Genomic DNA, 17,493 nt, shown 5'->3' with positions numbered 1-17,493 from the left:
GCACTTGTGTACTTGAAGGGAAATAAATATTTAAATCGCATTTTTTAAAAAAAGTTAGTTTTCTATGTATCTTCAATCAAGAGTGGCTCAGAGGTTTAAAAACACACTTATCCTAACTTCTTAGCAATATGCTAATATCTTAGCATGGTCTGGTGTATGGGAGAAGTGCATAATTTTGTTAATTCAGTTCTGGGTAAAGATTGTGACTTTGGTCAAGAACGTAGGTTTAAAAGTATCTGCGTTATAGGGAAGTACATGACTGACAGTAAAGTAACTTACAACTAAATAAAAAAAGCCCTATGTTTCAGTTTCATTTTTTACATCTACAAATTATATTTAAGGTCTGAGTAACATTGTGCTATGTCCTCTCCTGTTTAGGAAAGCTAGTTTAGCGCTCATCAGAAAGATGGTTCATTACAGTTCTGAAGTGCTGCTTAAGGAAGTGTGTGATTCTGATGCTGGACACAATCTGCCCACGATCCTGGTGGAAATCACTGCTACTGTACTGGATCAGGAGGTCAGTGTTTTCTTTCTTTTTTTGTGGTTTGTGAATTTCCCTCTTACACATTGTCTCTGATTTAAAACCATTTTAAACAAGCCTTATGTTGAAGCTTTTACTAGCCCGAAACACTTCATAAACTCTATCGTGATACTGCGTAGGGCTTCCCTTCACTCTTAAACCAGTTCTCAGTTTCACTTTTTCATGTCATGGATTCAACACGCTGTTAGCAAAATACCTTTGAGAAGAACACAAATTCCTGCAGATTTTCAGGTGCACCTTCACCCTGTAGCCATTTAAAGGTAGATTGTGGCCTTAAGAGATGCACATGGGCAGCAGCAATACTAAAATATTATGTGGCATTCAAGTCATAATTGATGACATTCTCCCACATCATTATAACACCTCTATCAGCTTAGACTGTTGACACAAGACAAGTTGGGTCCATGGATTTATGATTTTTGTACCAAGTTCTGACCATGTAATGTGTGATCCTTAGCAGAAATCAAAGTTCATAAAAACAGTCTATTTTTTCAGCCTTTTGGTGAGCCTATGCTCAGTACAATTACTTTTTGTGCTTGAATGACCGAAGTGGAACTTTGTTATGCATTCTGAGATGATCAGAGTTACTGTAGCCTCTCTGTCAGCTTGAACTTGTCTGGCCAGTTTCTGTTTACATTTACCTGTTCGCAGAACTGCTGCTTACCACATTTTTTTTCCCTATTGCATTATTTTGAGTAAACTAAAGCCTGCAGTGTGTGTGAATATCAGGGGATCAGCAGGTACAGAAATACTAGCTCCAACAATCACACTGTGGTAAAAAGCAGCAAGATTTCATTTATCCCTCTTTCTGATGGTTGATGTAACGCAGGCATGTACCTGATTATTACTTACATGGTTAGAATTACAGGTGTTGATGATAAAGTGCTTAGGTGTAATATATATTTCAATTTAAAAAATCTAGTGTGGTTTACTGTGATGGTTTAATGAGGTTTGTATCATCAAAGGACTTGAAAGATGCTTTCCTCTTTCCTCCACAGGATGACGATGATGGTCACTTGCTGGCATTGCAGATCATACGGGATCTGGTCGATAAGGGAGGCGACGTGTTCTTGGATCAGCTGGCCAGACTAGGTGTCATTAATAAGGTGTCCACTCTGGCAGGCCCAACTTCTGATGATGAGAACGAGGAAGAAGCCAAACCAGAGAAGGTAACAAACAGGCAAAAATAAAATCTTTATGCTTTTCATTTCCTCTGTAAACTGAATTTAATTTAAAATCGCTTTATTTTAGGAGGATGAGCCCCAGGAAGATGCCAAAGAGATTCAGCAGGGCAAGCCCTACCATTGGCGGGATTGGTCCATTATCAGAGGCAGGGACTGTTTATATATATGGAGTGATGCTGCTGCCCTGGAGCTTTCCAACGGTAGCAATGGCTGGTTTCGATTCATCTTGGATGGAAAATTGGCAACCATGTACTCCAGTGGCAGCCCAGAGGGTGGTTCTGACAGTTCAGGTAACTTGATGGTGTTTTAATCGTTTTTTTTTTCCGTTTACCCTTTTTTTTTTTTTTTTTTTTTTCCTCTCCGTGGTTGATTTCAGATGAGGCTTGGTATTGGTATAGATACTTAAATAGACCAAAAGAAAATTAATCATGTGGATTGTTAAGTTTAAGAGCTTTTAAAATAAACTATCTAGTGATTTAAAAGTGTTTCTGATTTTTTTTTTTTTTTTTTTTTCCAGAGAGTCGAAGTGAGTTTTTGGAGAAGCTGCAGCGTGCCAGAAGTCAGGTGAAACCGGTCACAGCTAGCCAACCCATCCTGTCAGCAGTGGGACCCACGAAGCTCACAGTGGGCAACTGGTCACTCACGTGTCTAAAGGAGGGCGAGATAGCCATTCATAACTCAGACGGTCAGCAGGCCACCATCCTGAAAGAAGACCTACCAGGCTTTGTGTTTGAGTCCAACCGAGGCACCAAGCATTCCTTCACTGCTGAAACCTCTCTTGGTAAGCTTGGGGGAAAATATGTGTACTTTGCTTGTTTTGTGTTGTGATTTTGTTTTTGTTACTGTAATGTATTGTATGTCGTCAGGCCTTGTTTCAAATACTTGTTTATGGTCACTATTTGTTATTCACTTATCCAGGGTCAGAATTTGTGACAGGGTGGACTGGAAAACGAGGACGAAAGCTCAAATCGAAATTGGAAAAAACAAAACAAAAAGTAGGTGTTTGCTTGTGGTGTGTAATATTCTGAGGAGCCATGTTTTCAGAGGCTAATTATTATCCCCAAAAAGTACTTAGAAATAGGAGATTAATTGTGTAATAAGTAATCGGTCTGTACTCCTAAAGTCAAATCTGTAAAAGTTGTGTAAAAGTTTTATTTAAGATGCCACGTCACTTTACAAACTTATTCCTTTTTCTTATAGGTAAAGACAATGGCTAGAGATTTGTATGATGACCACTTTAAGGCTGTAGAAAGTATGCCCAGAGGAGTCGTCGTCACTTTGAGAAACATTGCCACTCAGCTGGAGTCTGCCTGGGAGCTGCACACCAACAGACAGGTCACGTTACGTCCATGTCGCTTTGGATCATGTTCTTCAATTACAATAGAGTATTTAAGAACATATTCAACTGCTTTTATCTTTATTTTAAAAATGTAAATTCTACATTTTAATATTAGAAATTATTTTTTGTGCTTTTATTTATTTAGAACATGTATTTGCATGTTGTAGTAAAAATAAAAGTAATGACAGTATTGCACTGAATTTTAAACAACACTGACATTTAGCAAGTAACTATTATCGTATAAGAATATTAAGTTTGATTGTATTCAAGCTGACTATGTCCTTTAATTTGGAGTGAATGAGAGAGGAATTTAAATTAAATAGCCATAGGTCTTTATTTATCTTAAAAATGGAAATTTCCAGTATTATAAAATTTTCTGTCTAATGTGTTGTAGTGTATCGAGGGAGAGAACACATGGCGAGACCTCATGAAGACTGCTTTAGAAAATTTGATAGTGGTTCTCAAGGATGAGAACACCATCTCTCCCTATGAAATGTGCAGCAGTGGCCTTGTGCAAGCACTTTTTACTGTTCTTAATAATGTGAGTCTTTTTTTTTCAGTTTAGTGTATGTCTTATTGCTACATTTACATTTGCTTCCTTTTTTTTCCTGTTTGTTTTCTAACTGTGTTTTTTTCTTTACAGAGCGTAGACCTTGATATGAAACATGATTGTAAGCAATTGATGGAGAGGATAAATGTTTTTAAAACTGCATTCAGTGAAAACGAAGATGATGAAAGGTAGGAACCCATCTTTATATAACCAAAGCAATATTTCTTACTCTTTTTCTTAATGTATACCGTATAAGATGTATTTAAAAATTTGTTTTAGCCGACCCGCAGTTGCCTTAATCCGCAAGTTAATAGCTGTGCTGGAGTCTATAGAACGGCTACCTCTTCACTTGTACGACTCGCCTGGCTCAGCGTACAACCTGCAGGTAAAGTAAGAGTAATGAATGGGTTGATGATTGAAGTGACGGGTGCATGTGTCAGTAAATTTAAATGACTAAGAAAAGGAAGGATGTGGATGCAATACATTTTTGCCAATAAATGTTTAAATATAAATTTTTACACAAGTGCAGAAAGCTAGGAAGCTAACCATAATTTAACCAATTAGATAAACTATTAGAAGGTAAAGTGCTGATTTCTTAAACAATATTAACAAGAAGTCTCAGTTACCCAGTGAATGAAAATGAGCAAATGCAAGCAAAACTTATATAACCATGAGCAGCACAAGATTGGGTTTGTGATGGTGGGAAAATAAATTTGATAACACCAACAGCCAGTGTAATTACTACTATTATGTATTATGCACTGCCAAAATAATCTAATATGTATTTGATTAGGTCTTATGTATTTTATTTATTTACCTAGAAATTGTTAGTAAATTTATTAAAGTATTATTATTATTTTTTTTAAGATTCTGACCAGGAGGTTGCGTTTTCGGTTGGAGCGGGCTCCAGGTGAGACGGCCTTAATTGATCGGACTGGCAGGATGCTTAAGATGGAGCCTCTGGCTACCGTTGAGTCTCTCGAGCAGTATTTGCTTAAAATGGTAAAGTTTTTTGTATTTTTATGTTTATATACATGGTTTGTCTATTTTTAATCCTGTTTCTGCCCACTTTAAAATAAGGTAACACTTGTGTCTCTGGTTCAATAGGTGGCGAAGCAGTGGTATGACTTCGATAGAGCCTCCTTCATCTTTGTTAGGAAATTGAGAGAAGGCCAAAGTTTCACCTTTAGACACCAGCATGACTTTGATGAGAATGGCATTGTATATTGGATTGGCACAAATGCAAAGTAAGTTCTCTTGTTCAGAATCTTTTCTATGCTTCCCCAGGGTCGACTTGTATTCGGTGCTATGATGCATTTCCATTTTGAAAAAGTACGACCAGAGAGCACAATTTGCAGTCAGGACCGTAAGAGAGCAGCTGGTTCCTCAGGTTTCTAATGCATATCAAAATTAGTGTTCAGTTATCAAAGCCACTAAATGGGTTTAATTCCATTTTTGTATGTCAGTAGGTTAGTCTTTGAAGCTGTTTAGCAAAATCTGGTACCGTCTGAATAAATAAAAAGTGTAAACTAATAAAGAAAAATTTTAAAAGCCTAGTGTCGGTTCACTGTTATTTTATCATACATGGTGTGTAACTTTGTCCTGTTCTATTTTCAGGACTGCATATGAATGGGTAAACCCTGCAGCATATGGTCTGGTGGTGGTGACCTCATCGGAGGGCAGGAATCTTCCCTATGGGCGTCTAGAGGACATTTTGAGCAGAGACAGCTCAGCCCTCAATTGCCACACCAATGATGACAAAAATGCCTGGTTTGCTGTGGACCTGGGTCTCTGGGTCATTCCCTCCGCCTACACGCTTCGCCATGCTCGTGGCTATGGACGTTCAGCTCTTCGCAATTGGGTTTTCCAAGTATCCAAAGATGGACAGAATTGGATGACTCTTTATACCCATGTGGATGATGGCAGCCTCAATGAGCCGGGGTAGGGTGTTTGTTTTTGTATTTTTCCTTTAAGTTACAGACAGTTTGAAGAGCAAAATGTAAACATTAAAATTACTAAAATTTTAAAAACTCTCCCCTGCATTCTAAAACCTGTAAGGGTAATGGTGACTCATCAGTTTTGTGGAAGGAATGTGATTAGAAGAAATCATGAATAACTTTTTCAATAGTGAAAGTATGAGCATTTCCACATCAGGATTGGGACTAAGCAGCTGTGGCCAAAACTATTCGTTACTCAGTCTCATTGTTTACCGCTGACAGGTGAAGTAAATAACATCTCACAATCTCATTACAATCTTAGCGGGAAGTGAGTGACACCACTGTGTGTAGGCAGTAAGTGAACATTTTTTACCATAAAGTTGAATTGTTGGAAACTGCCAAAATTATTTGCGTGGCTTTGACAAGGACCAAATTATGATGACTGGAAGACTGGGCCAGAGCAATAACACAACTGTAACTCTTGTGGTATATTCCCTGTAGCCTGTGGTCAGGACCTATCAAAAGTGAACCGTTGACATGGTCGGGGTGACCAAGGCTCATTAATGCACGTGTGCAGCAAAAGCTGGCAGGTGTAGTTCAATCCAGTAGAAGAGCTAATGCAGCTCAAATTGCTGAAAGTTTATACCGTGGCTGATAGAAAGGTGTCGAAACAGAGTGCATCACAGTGTGTTGCCTATAGACACGGAGTGGTCAGAGTGAACATGCTGTCCCCTGTCCACTGCCGGAATTGCCTCTAATCGGCACATGAGTATCAGGATTAAATTGCTCTTTTTCCATCTCAGCAGGGATGTCCTTTTCTATTTTTGCTTCATACGAGATCAGTGGAGAAATAGAGCATGGCTAATTAACCTTGTTTAGCGAACGTTAGCTCAATTAGCTGTCAGCACTGTGGAGCCATCAAGGTGAAGTAAGCTCTGTCAAACACCAGAGGACTGTATTGGCCACTGCCTACTAACAGCTAAAAAGCTTGGTTAGCAGGTAACTTGGTTTCCTGCAGCCAATGTGCACAGAGATTAACCTCAGCCCCTCCTTTGTCGATAATGAGCTTACTTCGTCCTTTTCAGATTTGGACGGTAACTTCCGTTAGCAACTTGTGTTCTGGTGTATTTGTGCTGCTGGCGCTCATTGAAATAAGATGCATCGGTGTCCTCTTTCTTCAACCAGTGCAACATACCGACATACTGCCAGGAAACTGTGACTGTTGGATAGATGGTGCCGCAGTAACATCAGCTGCACGCTGAGTATCAAACCAGTCGTAGGGAGTAACTGCAATGACTGCAATTCACGCTTATTATTCACATGTAAAAGTTCCTTAGCCCAATGGGGTTATATCCAGATATATTTTAATAATTTCTATGATTTTTTTTTATTTATTTTTTCTTATTCCCCAAATAAAATAGTCAGCTGACATACCTGAATGTACTGAATGACCAGCGTATCACATCAATGTATCTGTTCATCCCTGATGTCGTTGGTGCATTTCAGGTTTCAAAATTGTGAATTGGCCACTACATTGTGTGCTGTAATCAAAGTCAAAGTTCATCAGAGGGAACGTACTGTATGTTGTTTGACCCTGATTCAGCTCAGCCCTTATTCTTTGATTTTGAGTAAATTTGAAGTTTGTTCTCTCCAGTGCTTGCAGCTTACACATTTGGTTTCCATCTTAGGTCAACTGCCACGTGGCCTTTGGACCCATCCAAAGATGAAAAACATGGCTGGAGACACATTCGTATTAAACAGATGGGGAAGAATGCCAGTGGACAAACGCACTACCTCTCACTGTCTGGACTGGAGATCTACGGCACAGTCACTGGCGTGTGTGAAGATCAGCTTGGTAAGAAATTTGTAATCCAAATCCCTTTTTCTTCAGGATTTTTAACTTTTTATTCAACCTTAACAAATATATATATATATATATATATATATATATATATATATATATATAATTTTTTTTTTTTTTTTTTTTTTCGAAATCCCCCAAAAAATCTGATTTTGTGCTCACATAAAAAAATGGGGGGATTTTCTTAGTATGTGAGTATACAGAGTAAACTGGTTTTAAATGTTTTAATATACTTTTTTATGGTAAGGTTGATGTTACTGAATTATACACTTTCCCTAATTTATTATTTTTTATCTTTGTTGATTAGGTAAAGCTGTGAAGGAGGCAGAAGCTAACTTGCGTCGACAACGTCGCCTCTTTCGCTCTCAGGTAATGAAGTACATCGTCCCTGGGGCCCGGGTGGTGCGTGGCATTGACTGGAAGTGGAGAGATCAGGATGGCAACCCTGCTGGAGAGGGCACTGTGACTGGAGAGGCCCATAATGGTAAGAAATGGTAACACTTTAGTAAGAAGGATGCATGTTAGAACCTGTAATTTGCTAGTTAGAATTACATGATAGCATGTGTAACCTTAAAGCTTGTACTAAAATGCTTATCAGAATACTTGGCATTAATTCAGTCATTTAGTTATACACAGTGATATGAGTAAATGTTTTTGCCAAACTGAATACAGTATAGGATAGTTATATTAATGGCTCACATACTGCAGGGGCAATGGCACCTGTTTATTTAAGGAAATTAATTGCTTTATGTATTGTCAGGCATCCTGAGCTAAAAAAAAAAACATGATTGATTTAAACATGGTAGATTATTATTGTTGTCATTTTTCTAAAAATGTGAAGTATATAATTGAGTTAAACTGCTTTGAAATCTGTATTAATCCAGCCTGGCCTAAGAGAATGTCCTAAAATAACTAATCTGCACTGAAAAAAGTAACCAACTTAAAGAGACTGGTCTGCAAGCAGTTTTCTTTAAAGAGTTTTGATATCTCGGTATGGGTACACCTTCCTATGATCCTCAGAAGCTCTTGCGTTTATTAGCCAGCCTGTGGTGCATGGCAATTGAGATATCAAATATGCATTGGGAGAGATTTAGTCCATAAAAACATTTAATTCCCTCTTGCAACATGACCTAGACCTTCAACTACATCATTTCACTTCAACTCCAAGAACAACTAAACAGCAGATCAAACTTTCAAGCCGAAGGCCACAAAGGGAACAGTGACTACTCTTTATTTTCTTTCCATTTATTTATTTGACAACTTTTAAGTAAATTTCAGGGGGCAGATGGGAACACCACCTCCTAGAATTGACTGTTGTAAAACAGTGAAGCCAATTAATGACCCAGCATACTAACTAAGACGTCATGCAGTGTCCGTGAGAAAGGTGTTAGTTATCTTGTACTTAGTCTTTTTTCTGAAGCTATATGTATGAGGTGCAAGTCTCGGTCAGTTCTCCTTACTGTGAACATTTTCTGTCAGGTCTGAGTCAGGTCTCTTTGTTGTACAAATGTAACCCAGGAACCCATCTCTGGATGAAATACTGAAATGTACAGAGTAAAGCATAACCACGAGTGAAATATTCGAAACTATACACTGATTTATACCCCCATCAGCCAGACACCACAGCACATTTAGTGTATTAAGCGCAATCTTTTTTTTTTTTCCCCTTATGCCACTGGGACATCTTTTCCCCTTAGGGCATGACTCAGGAGGTGTGTTGGGGTGTCTGGCTGATGGGGGTATAAATGGTGGATCCCTTAGTTGCTGTGAAGTACAGGGTTGAGCCTCTATGAATCAGACATGGTTGTCTGGTGCATCCTGTTGGTTTGCTTCAAACAGATTGAGATCCGAGAAATTTGACCAATGACCTTAAACTTTTCGCCTGCTAAGCTCCATATGCAGCGGACTGTGATGCACTGTGTGTTCTGATACCTTTCTGTCATGACCAGTATTAAATTATTTGTTGTACATACAGTACATAGAATATTTTGATATTGATATTTAACACAGCAACAGTCTTGCTCATGCAGCATTGATTATTTATAAAACTTCAGTATTCTGACAGTATTCCCAAGTACGGATAAAATGGGAGGGTTGCGTCAGGAAGGGCATCCGGCGTAAAACAGGAGCAGCCAAAAGACCAACAACATTTATTGCACCTTGCACTTCAGTCATGTTCATTACGTTAAGTCACTTAGCTTATTTATCGCAAGTTTGTTTTGGTCTTTCTAAAATAAAAATAATAATAAACTTTATTTAAACAAGATTAAGTCTTTTAATAACCTAAATGTGTTCTGTACAGATCTAGGTTTCCCTGGTCTTAAAAGAAACATTTTAACTTACAGCATTTTAAACACTTAATTGACACAAATGTTAATCATCAAAACGTGTGCTTGGCTTGACTTATTTGTGTTTAGTGTCGTGCAGAAAACTTCCTAAAAGGCACTGCTCACAAGAAGCTTGAAATGACTACTGAATGGAGAATAATTATTTTTTTTTATTTACTTTCCCTTAAAGTGCTTTTACACACTGAGCTAAAACCTGGATCTCCATACCTCAAAGTTCGGTATGTTTGCGTAGTAATAACACTCCATACCTGCACTTAGATCAGTATACTGTGCTAGAGTCCACTTAGAATGCGGTGTGGCAAACCCGGGCACGCTTTGAATCGAAAAAGTCTAAATCGTTGGTCGTCATCATTAAAATTCTGTTTAAAACATTCTGGGAATTTAATTAAATCATGAAGTCAGTATAATGATTCGGATCACGACCAGAGTGCCATGACGTCCCAAAGGTTTGACTAACATTTTGGAGAATAACATGTAAACACCAGTATACAGTCAGTTCAGTCACAGCACCTGGCAGTAATAATAAGAGAAACCAAAAGGCTTCACTCATGCTTTCTCGATGAAGAAAGAACTGTAACTTTTCTAAATCAGTGCTAATATTTCTTTGATGTTAATATAAAACTTTCAAGCAGATCAGCTGAGGTACTTTCTCTCTCTCTCTCTCGCTCTCTCTCTTTCTCCTCATTTAGTCAGACACTGGGTATCTGTGAGCTTATGTATGATTAAAAGGGGAGATTATGCTTTACTCAGTGTGTTGCGCTGCCTTGTGATACAGCTCAGTTCTGAATCCTATTACTCCGGCTCAGACACGTAATATCTTTCATTAAGACCTGGCCCCTTAAAGGTTATTTGGCTGAACCATTGCTCTGTAGCAGAATGGGTTATTGGGTCCCATTTCGCAACTACAATCTGGGATGCATATTGAGTTGTCCTCAGTTGGGACAAGGAAGGTTGGTAATATTTGCAGGTTCTCTCTGCATGCAACATAAGTTGATCCTGTGATTAAATGGTTTGCCAAACATGAATATTAGTTCATATTACTAATATGCATATGGCTGTCAGGATGCAGCATGACGTATGACGTGCTAAGCAGCAGTTGACTGATGTCTGTGAAGAGATTCATATTCAAAGCCCATGAATAAGCAGCGCTCACAATTGGCTGTAGCTTTCTGAAGTCTGATTTGCATATTTATGCATTGAGTGTTTCCATTCTGTCTGCTAAGTCCTGGGTGAATTTGGCTTCTTGTCATAATTATGTTTTTAATACTGTATGTGTGCGTACTGTAGTGACTCTGTCTAAGAATGTGGACTGGACTGTGGGGAATGTTGGCCAGAAGTTGAATTAGTCAGGATTGGACAAATGGATATTAAAGTTTTTATGGTGATAAGTCTTCAAGGTGACCACCTCTGACAGTGCAGAATGGAATAAATCTCATTGAGTAATTGACTGAAGGAAGATTTTTTTTAAGCTTTCTTTCGCAGTGGGTGTTGGAATGAAACATTACAGCATGACAAATGTATACAGTGCATGGGTGCTAATATTGTTAAAAGCGTAATAGAAATGAAATTGAATTAATATTGTTGTCATGAGCACCTAAAACGAGATCAAGACCAAGACTTATAAGACCAAGTCGACATCAAGACCAAAGCAGGGCAAGAGTTGTGACTAAGACCAGACCAGACCAGTGCGAATCTTGAACCTTATGCGTGTGTCCTCTGAAATGGTGTCTGTGCTCGCATCATCTGAGCTAAAACGTCATGAGTATGTGTGAGCACCCATTTCAAACAATGGATACGATTTTAGCAAAAAAATGTTGCTCTGCAGGATGCATCAAGCAGTTAGTCAGCTGTATTTGTTTCCATCCAGAAGAAGGAAGAAAGCCAGATGCACTTTAGCTGTTTTATCAGCTATTGCTAGCACTGCTGTAAAATCCCTGCACTGAATTCCAATCTGTACATTCTCATTCAAGCCACATGGCAGTGTATTGGATTTGTATCCGATCTAGGACTTTCTACGCAAGTGACTCAGATCTGACCTAAAAAAAACAGCAATTTGTGTGCTTAAAAAAAGCCCTACAAAATCAAAATCAAAACTGTATTCATACTCAAAATTAGCACACTTGCAGTACTTGCCGTTAGGCGACACTTCCTTGGAGGTTACTCAGGTTTTCTCTCTTCAGATGGCAGAGCTGACATTTGCTAATGCTGATGTAGAAAGCTATGCTTTATACACATTAGCCATGTAGCTTTTTGTCCCCTGTCTCCTTTTTTCTCAAGTGAAAGCTACATTAGTTAGATACATGATAACTAAATTAACTATCGTGCCCATCTAGGTGACAAGTAACGGAAACCGTAAACATGTATTATACAGTACATGCCTAGTTAGTTAACATTTTTCTTTAATATTTTTGAAATCGCTTTGGGTGGTGGTCAAATAGTTTTTGGACACTGACAGACCAATAACATGTCAGTCAAAATTTTAGTCCCAGCCATTTCCGTAAACATGGATTACAGAATTTATATTCAGCTGTTACTTTTACTTGCTTTGTAGATAGTGTGATTCCCCTGCAAAAGATTTTTCAAAAAAAAAAATCTGTAAATAGTCCTACTTTGTCTGAAACAGAGATGGCAGAGTAAAAATGCTTCTAATTCCGAGATAGACCTTCAAAAAATCTTGCTTCTGTAAAGTGAGTGGACAGTTCAGTCATTTTTAAGGACTTTAGGGTGTTGCATGGGTGTAAAATGTGGTAGGTGACTTCTCCCCTAAACATTGTGACTGCCAATTGGTAGAGGCTGTCACACTGAAACGAGAGCTTCTGAGCTTTGTGTACTCGTAGTCGCATACTTGACCAGAGACTTGTTCAGTTGTTCATTTGTGATTTTTCTCTAGCTTTCAGACCCCATCTATTAAAATCAATTTGTTCTATCTTGTGAATGCAGCAGAAAGAAAAGACTTTCTCAGTCTTGTCTGTTGATTCATATTTTTTATTTTATTTTGCTACTTTTTGTGCACCTTTCCCCCTCTCCCAAACCTAACAGGTATTACTCATTTACTCACGAACTCATCTGTTTTGGTTTATTTTTACCTCGATCAGTTTAAACCTACTGCATGTCTGTGTGACATTTTTTTATGGTCTGGATGGACTGGAAGTCTTTTTAAGATTGGCAATATAGTTTTTAGGACTAGAGGAAAAGATCATTTCAGCTTGTCTTTTCACACAACGTTTTTTTTTTTTTTTAATTTCCCTCTAGTGCATCACCTGGGTTTAGGATGCATCTGACATTTCACTATGTAGCATCGAACATTCGCCATCCAAATTATCTAAACGTTTTAGTTGTAAAGAGGAAGAGGTTGAAATTGATTAATGTTCAATCTCTGTAGTGTCGAGCAGTGCTGCCACCTTTGACTCGCTGCTTTCACAATTCCCTTGAAGGGTCTCACTTGTTCATATACCCCCCCTCCCTTCCCATCCTCTTCCAGGCTGGATTGATGTCACCTGGGATGCTGGTGGCTCGAACTCCTACCGCATGGGTGCGGAAGGAAAGTTTGACCTGAAGTTAGCACCGGGGTACGACCCCGAGTCGGCGCCGTCACCCAAAACTGTTTCGTGCGCTGTTGCAGGCCCGCCGACTCCCTGGAGCAGCCTGGCCAAAAACAACTGTCCGGACAGGGGTGGCCCATCATCAGGATCTTCTGGTCGCAAGGGCAGCAGCAGCTCAGCATGCAGTGATGTCGGCCTTGGCTCTGCTCGCAGACTTGAGGGCCTGTCTGAGCAGGGTACGCTTGAGGGGGTTGGACCCACAGGGATAGAGGGACAGGAGCCGCTCGTGGTTCTTTCCATGGCCGAGGGTGGTTCTGCGTCTGGTGAAAGTGCCGAGCCCAAGAGTGAATCAACAGCCATCTCTGTGGGGCCAGTTAGCGTCAGTTCACCTGATGTGAGCTCCGTCTCGGATTCTTCTGGCAAGGTCGCGGTGTCCCAGAGGCCCCTGGGCCCAGGCACTGGTGCTCGCCTGTCAGTCAGCTCACTGCTTGCAGCTGGTGCGCCTATGAGTTCCAGTGCCAGTGTGCCTAACCTGTCATCGCGTGAGGCCAGTCTCATGGAGTCATTTGTGCGCCGTGCTCCCAACATGGCACGCACCAACGCCACCAACAACATGAACCTGAGCCGCAGTAGCAGTGACAACAATACCAACACAATTGGCCGCAACGTTGCAGCTTCGTCTGGTGAGTAGCCATGGAGGCCAGAGGTTGGTAATTTCCATGTAAAGGTCATGTAAACAAAGGAAAAAAATATCAATTTCTTACACACAAATAACTGTGAAAGCTACCGATTACAGTAAAATCTTGGGTTGTGAGCATAATGTGTTCTGGAAGCGTTCTTGTATATCAAAACACTCGTATATCAAAGCGATAAGAAAGAAGAAATAATGGAAACTCGGACGATTCATCGTTCCACAACCCGAAAAATATTCTTATAAAAAATTATTAAAACAATATATGAATTAAAAATAAAACAACTTAACCTGCACTTTGCCTTTTAAAAGGACTTGGAGAAGAAGGAGGAGCATGATGTGGTGGTTTGGGGTCTGAAGTGTAGGACGACTTGCACGTGCAGACACACACACACACACACACACACACACGCATACAATCACTCACCCCTCTAAACATAATCATCTTATGCACTGCAACAGCCTTTTTAACTTTTTTGTCTTACTGAGGATCCTTGTTTCAATACAGTTACTAAAGAACAGTCACTGCATTTGGACAGAAAATTAAGAACAAAATGATTTACGCACATACTGTATGGTCACGAAATAAATCTCTTCTGAATACCTCACTAACAGGATAAAATTTATTTTTAAATTTTGCTTTTCATGCAAAAAGGCTCGCAGACCATGTTACTCACAATCCAAGATTCCACTGTACTTCACAACTGAAATAAAAAAATTAATTTTCAACATTTTATAGAAATAAATACATTTTCTTTAAGAAAACTTAATTAAAAAAATATAACGTTATGCAGAAACTTAAGCTTGACCGGACTGATGAGGGACAAAGATGTGAAATGTAAAGCCCCGCCCGCTACGCGATAGCACAAGACTGATCAGTATGTGCATTTTTCAGTTGTCTGGGAGATGCTTTCAATATGCAGGATGTCTGTGATAGGGTTAGTTTTGTCTCATCACCCTGCTAACGACACTCGCATACCAGAGCTGTCAGAAGCCAGTCAGATAGGAGAGGGAAGTAGGGAGAGGACACGGAGACCAAGCGACCAACATGTTCAGGGGAACTTAACCTTCTCATTTGTTTAATACACATTATTTGAACTTGCTGCTACTTTGGACTGAGGTCATGAGTGATGAGTTCAGACTTTTTAAAAGCAAAAAAAATAAATAAATAAAACTTATGAGCTTTCTAATGCTTTAGTTTAAAGCACACATCTGTTGTGGTCAAAATAAAAATGGGCAACTTCTGGGAGGAGCTAAGAAGGACCTTTTAATAAACTTGCCACTACTTTTACCAAGCAAAAAACAAGCATCTCAAACAGCAAACTAATTCATAGTTCATGTTTATATTTATAATTAGAAAAAAAAAGAAGAAGAAGAAAGGGGAACGTGTGTTTTTTTTCTCATGTTTATTGTACGTAAACACCCACAGGAGACCCAAGGACCATGGTCTCAATGATTGTTTGGGCTGCATCTGAAATATGTGTTTCTTACCCTTAGTATGTAGTATGTAGTACTTCAAAATAGTCGTGATTTGATAGACATCAATTTTTGGGTTGATTTGAACATGACAAAAAAGGAGGTAAGGTGTTGATACTCGGTAAGGGTTTGGAACAGTGTATAAGTATATGGTTCAAGGCACAATGCTAGTCTGTTTCGTGGCATTAGATGGGTGTAGAAATATCTCAGTTTTTTGTTACCGAGAAACTGTTATGCACCATGTCTGACCACTGAAAATACTAAAAATAATGCATACTCTGTTCATTTAAATATGGCTGCATGAGACTCCCAGTAACCTAAACCAACAAAATCCTAATATTACTTGGTAGAATAAATAAATGAATGAGAGTAAATTTTGTTCATGACTGACCCATTTGTAAACCAAGCAACCCCTGAGAACCCATGCTTTAATAGATGCATGATAAGTCACCTGTATTGTGCAGTGCATCAAAGCTAAAACCTAAGACGTTGCAAATTGAATTCTTGAATTGAACATTTGGCTCGTTGCAACATGACTGTAATGTTAACATTTACTGACATTGCACAAAAAGGGAAAGGAATTTCATAAAAAGTATGGGACGTTAGTGTCAATATTTTATATACAATTAGGACGTTAGTGTCAATATTTTAAATAAACCTGTAACCAGAAATATTGTATAACATCAGGTCTGCATGTTTTGTAGAATTCTGAAGTTCTTAGGAGCAGACCTTCCTCTCGCATATAGTTCTACATTTCTGTTCTTTTTTTTTTTTTTCTTTTCTTTTTTTTTCGGTATTTGAAATGTACTCGCACTAATTTTGGCTCAATCACATCCTCAAAAAAAATAATAATAATAATAATCGCCTAATTGCTTTTGTGTTTTGCAGCGTCTCCTCTCATGGGTGCACAGAGCTTTCCTAACCTTACCACCACTGGTACCACCTCCACTGTTACAATGTCCACCTCCATAGTAACCAGCAGCAATAATGTAGCCACAGCCACTACAGGTTTGTCCGTTGGCCAGTTGCTCAGTAACACACTGACAACCAGCCTGACCTCCACATCTAGCGAGAGCGACACGGGTCAGGAGGCTGAGTTTTCGCTCTATGGTAGGCCGTGCTATATTTAATCAGCAACCAAAACATGCATCTTCTGCCTATGTCTCTGATTATGCCGTATTATATGTTGCATCCCATATTAATGGTTTAATGGATTCCATATGGATGTCCTCACCACTAATTTATTGCAAGGTTTTTCTCTCTAGCTACTTCTGTTTGAAGTTTAATTAATGCTATTTATGCCTGTTTTCTTGCTTTTCTTCCTTATTTACAGACTTCTTGGATAGCTGTCGGGCAAACACATTGCTTGCAGAGCTGGATGACGAGGAAGATTTGCCTGAACCTGATGACGACGATGACGAGAATGAGGACGACAATCAGGAGGACCAGGAGTATGAGGAAGTTCTGGTACGGTCCAGGGTCAACCTTGGTTACCACGTTCATATACATAGGGTAAAACTTGTTGTAGTTTTGACACTAGTTACAGTGCTGCTCCTTTAGTTGTTGAGTTAGATTTTGTTTTCCTTCTGTGGTAATGGAAGTACATTTTGTTTTTAAATATAATTTAATAAAATTTGTTTATTCTTTTCTTTTTTTCCCAATTGAGAAATGCCTCGATTTATTTCTTTTATACATATGAATGTTATGTCCTGTCAGCATGGTTACTGTGAAAAGCATGCTTGTGGTGAGCTGAAGAGGCCTATACTGCATGTTTGCTAAAACATAATGGCAATGCATAAATGTTGTGTAATGGTTGCCTGACAGGAGGAAGAGGAATATGAAACCAAAGGGGGACGGCGTCGAACGTGGGACGATGACTTTGTGCTGAAGCGACAATTTTCTGCTTTAGTCCCCGCATTTGACCCCAGACCAGGCCGGACTAATGTCCAGCAAACCACCGATCTGGAAATTCCTACACCAGGTGAAAACCATTTTTTAAAATGTAGTTATTCATTTAATTGATT

The 17,493-nt window shown here is 39.1% G+C and overlaps 1 protein-coding gene across 7 annotated transcripts in view; it reads left to right on the top strand.

The window, feature by feature from the left end:
- Positions 1 to 17,493, top strand: part of hectd1 (HECT domain containing 1) — a 36,494-nt gene that overhangs the window by 10,507 nt on the left and 8,494 nt on the right. For 4 of the 7 annotated variants that reach the window (XM_053509656.1, XM_053509651.1, XM_053509652.1 and 1 more), the window contains exons 11-28: positions 379 to 517; positions 1,540 to 1,710; positions 1,793 to 2,015; positions 2,243 to 2,506; positions 2,644 to 2,720; positions 2,926 to 3,060; positions 3,459 to 3,605; positions 3,708 to 3,802; positions 3,894 to 3,999; positions 4,482 to 4,616; positions 4,722 to 4,861; positions 5,232 to 5,555; positions 7,240 to 7,406; positions 7,720 to 7,896; positions 13,242 to 13,985; positions 16,358 to 16,579; positions 16,803 to 16,981; positions 17,294 to 17,450. In XM_053509656.1, coding sequence (XP_053365631.1) covers positions 379 to 517; positions 1,540 to 1,710; positions 1,793 to 2,015; positions 2,243 to 2,506; positions 2,644 to 2,720; positions 2,926 to 3,060; positions 3,459 to 3,605; positions 3,708 to 3,802; positions 3,894 to 3,999; positions 4,482 to 4,616; positions 4,722 to 4,861; positions 5,232 to 5,555; positions 7,240 to 7,406; positions 7,720 to 7,896; positions 13,242 to 13,985; positions 16,358 to 16,579; positions 16,803 to 16,981; positions 17,294 to 17,450 — 3,602 coding nt within the window. The remainder of the gene's footprint in view (positions 1 to 378; positions 518 to 1,539; positions 1,711 to 1,792; positions 2,016 to 2,242; positions 2,507 to 2,643; positions 2,721 to 2,925; positions 3,061 to 3,458; positions 3,606 to 3,707; positions 3,803 to 3,893; positions 4,000 to 4,481; positions 4,617 to 4,721; positions 4,862 to 5,231; positions 5,556 to 7,239; positions 7,407 to 7,719; positions 7,897 to 13,241; positions 13,986 to 16,357; positions 16,580 to 16,802; positions 16,982 to 17,293; positions 17,451 to 17,493) is intronic. The other 3 variants (XM_053509657.1, XM_053509654.1, XM_053509655.1) reach the window with 2 other exon arrangements.

The sequence above is a fragment of the Clarias gariepinus genome, chromosome 13 (assembly GCF_024256425.1).
Source record: "Clarias gariepinus isolate MV-2021 ecotype Netherlands chromosome 13, CGAR_prim_01v2, whole genome shotgun sequence".
In the NCBI taxonomy this organism is placed as follows: Eukaryota; Metazoa; Chordata; class Actinopteri; order Siluriformes; family Clariidae; genus Clarias; species Clarias gariepinus.
This window is presented reverse-complemented; position numbering and strand designations above follow the sequence as displayed.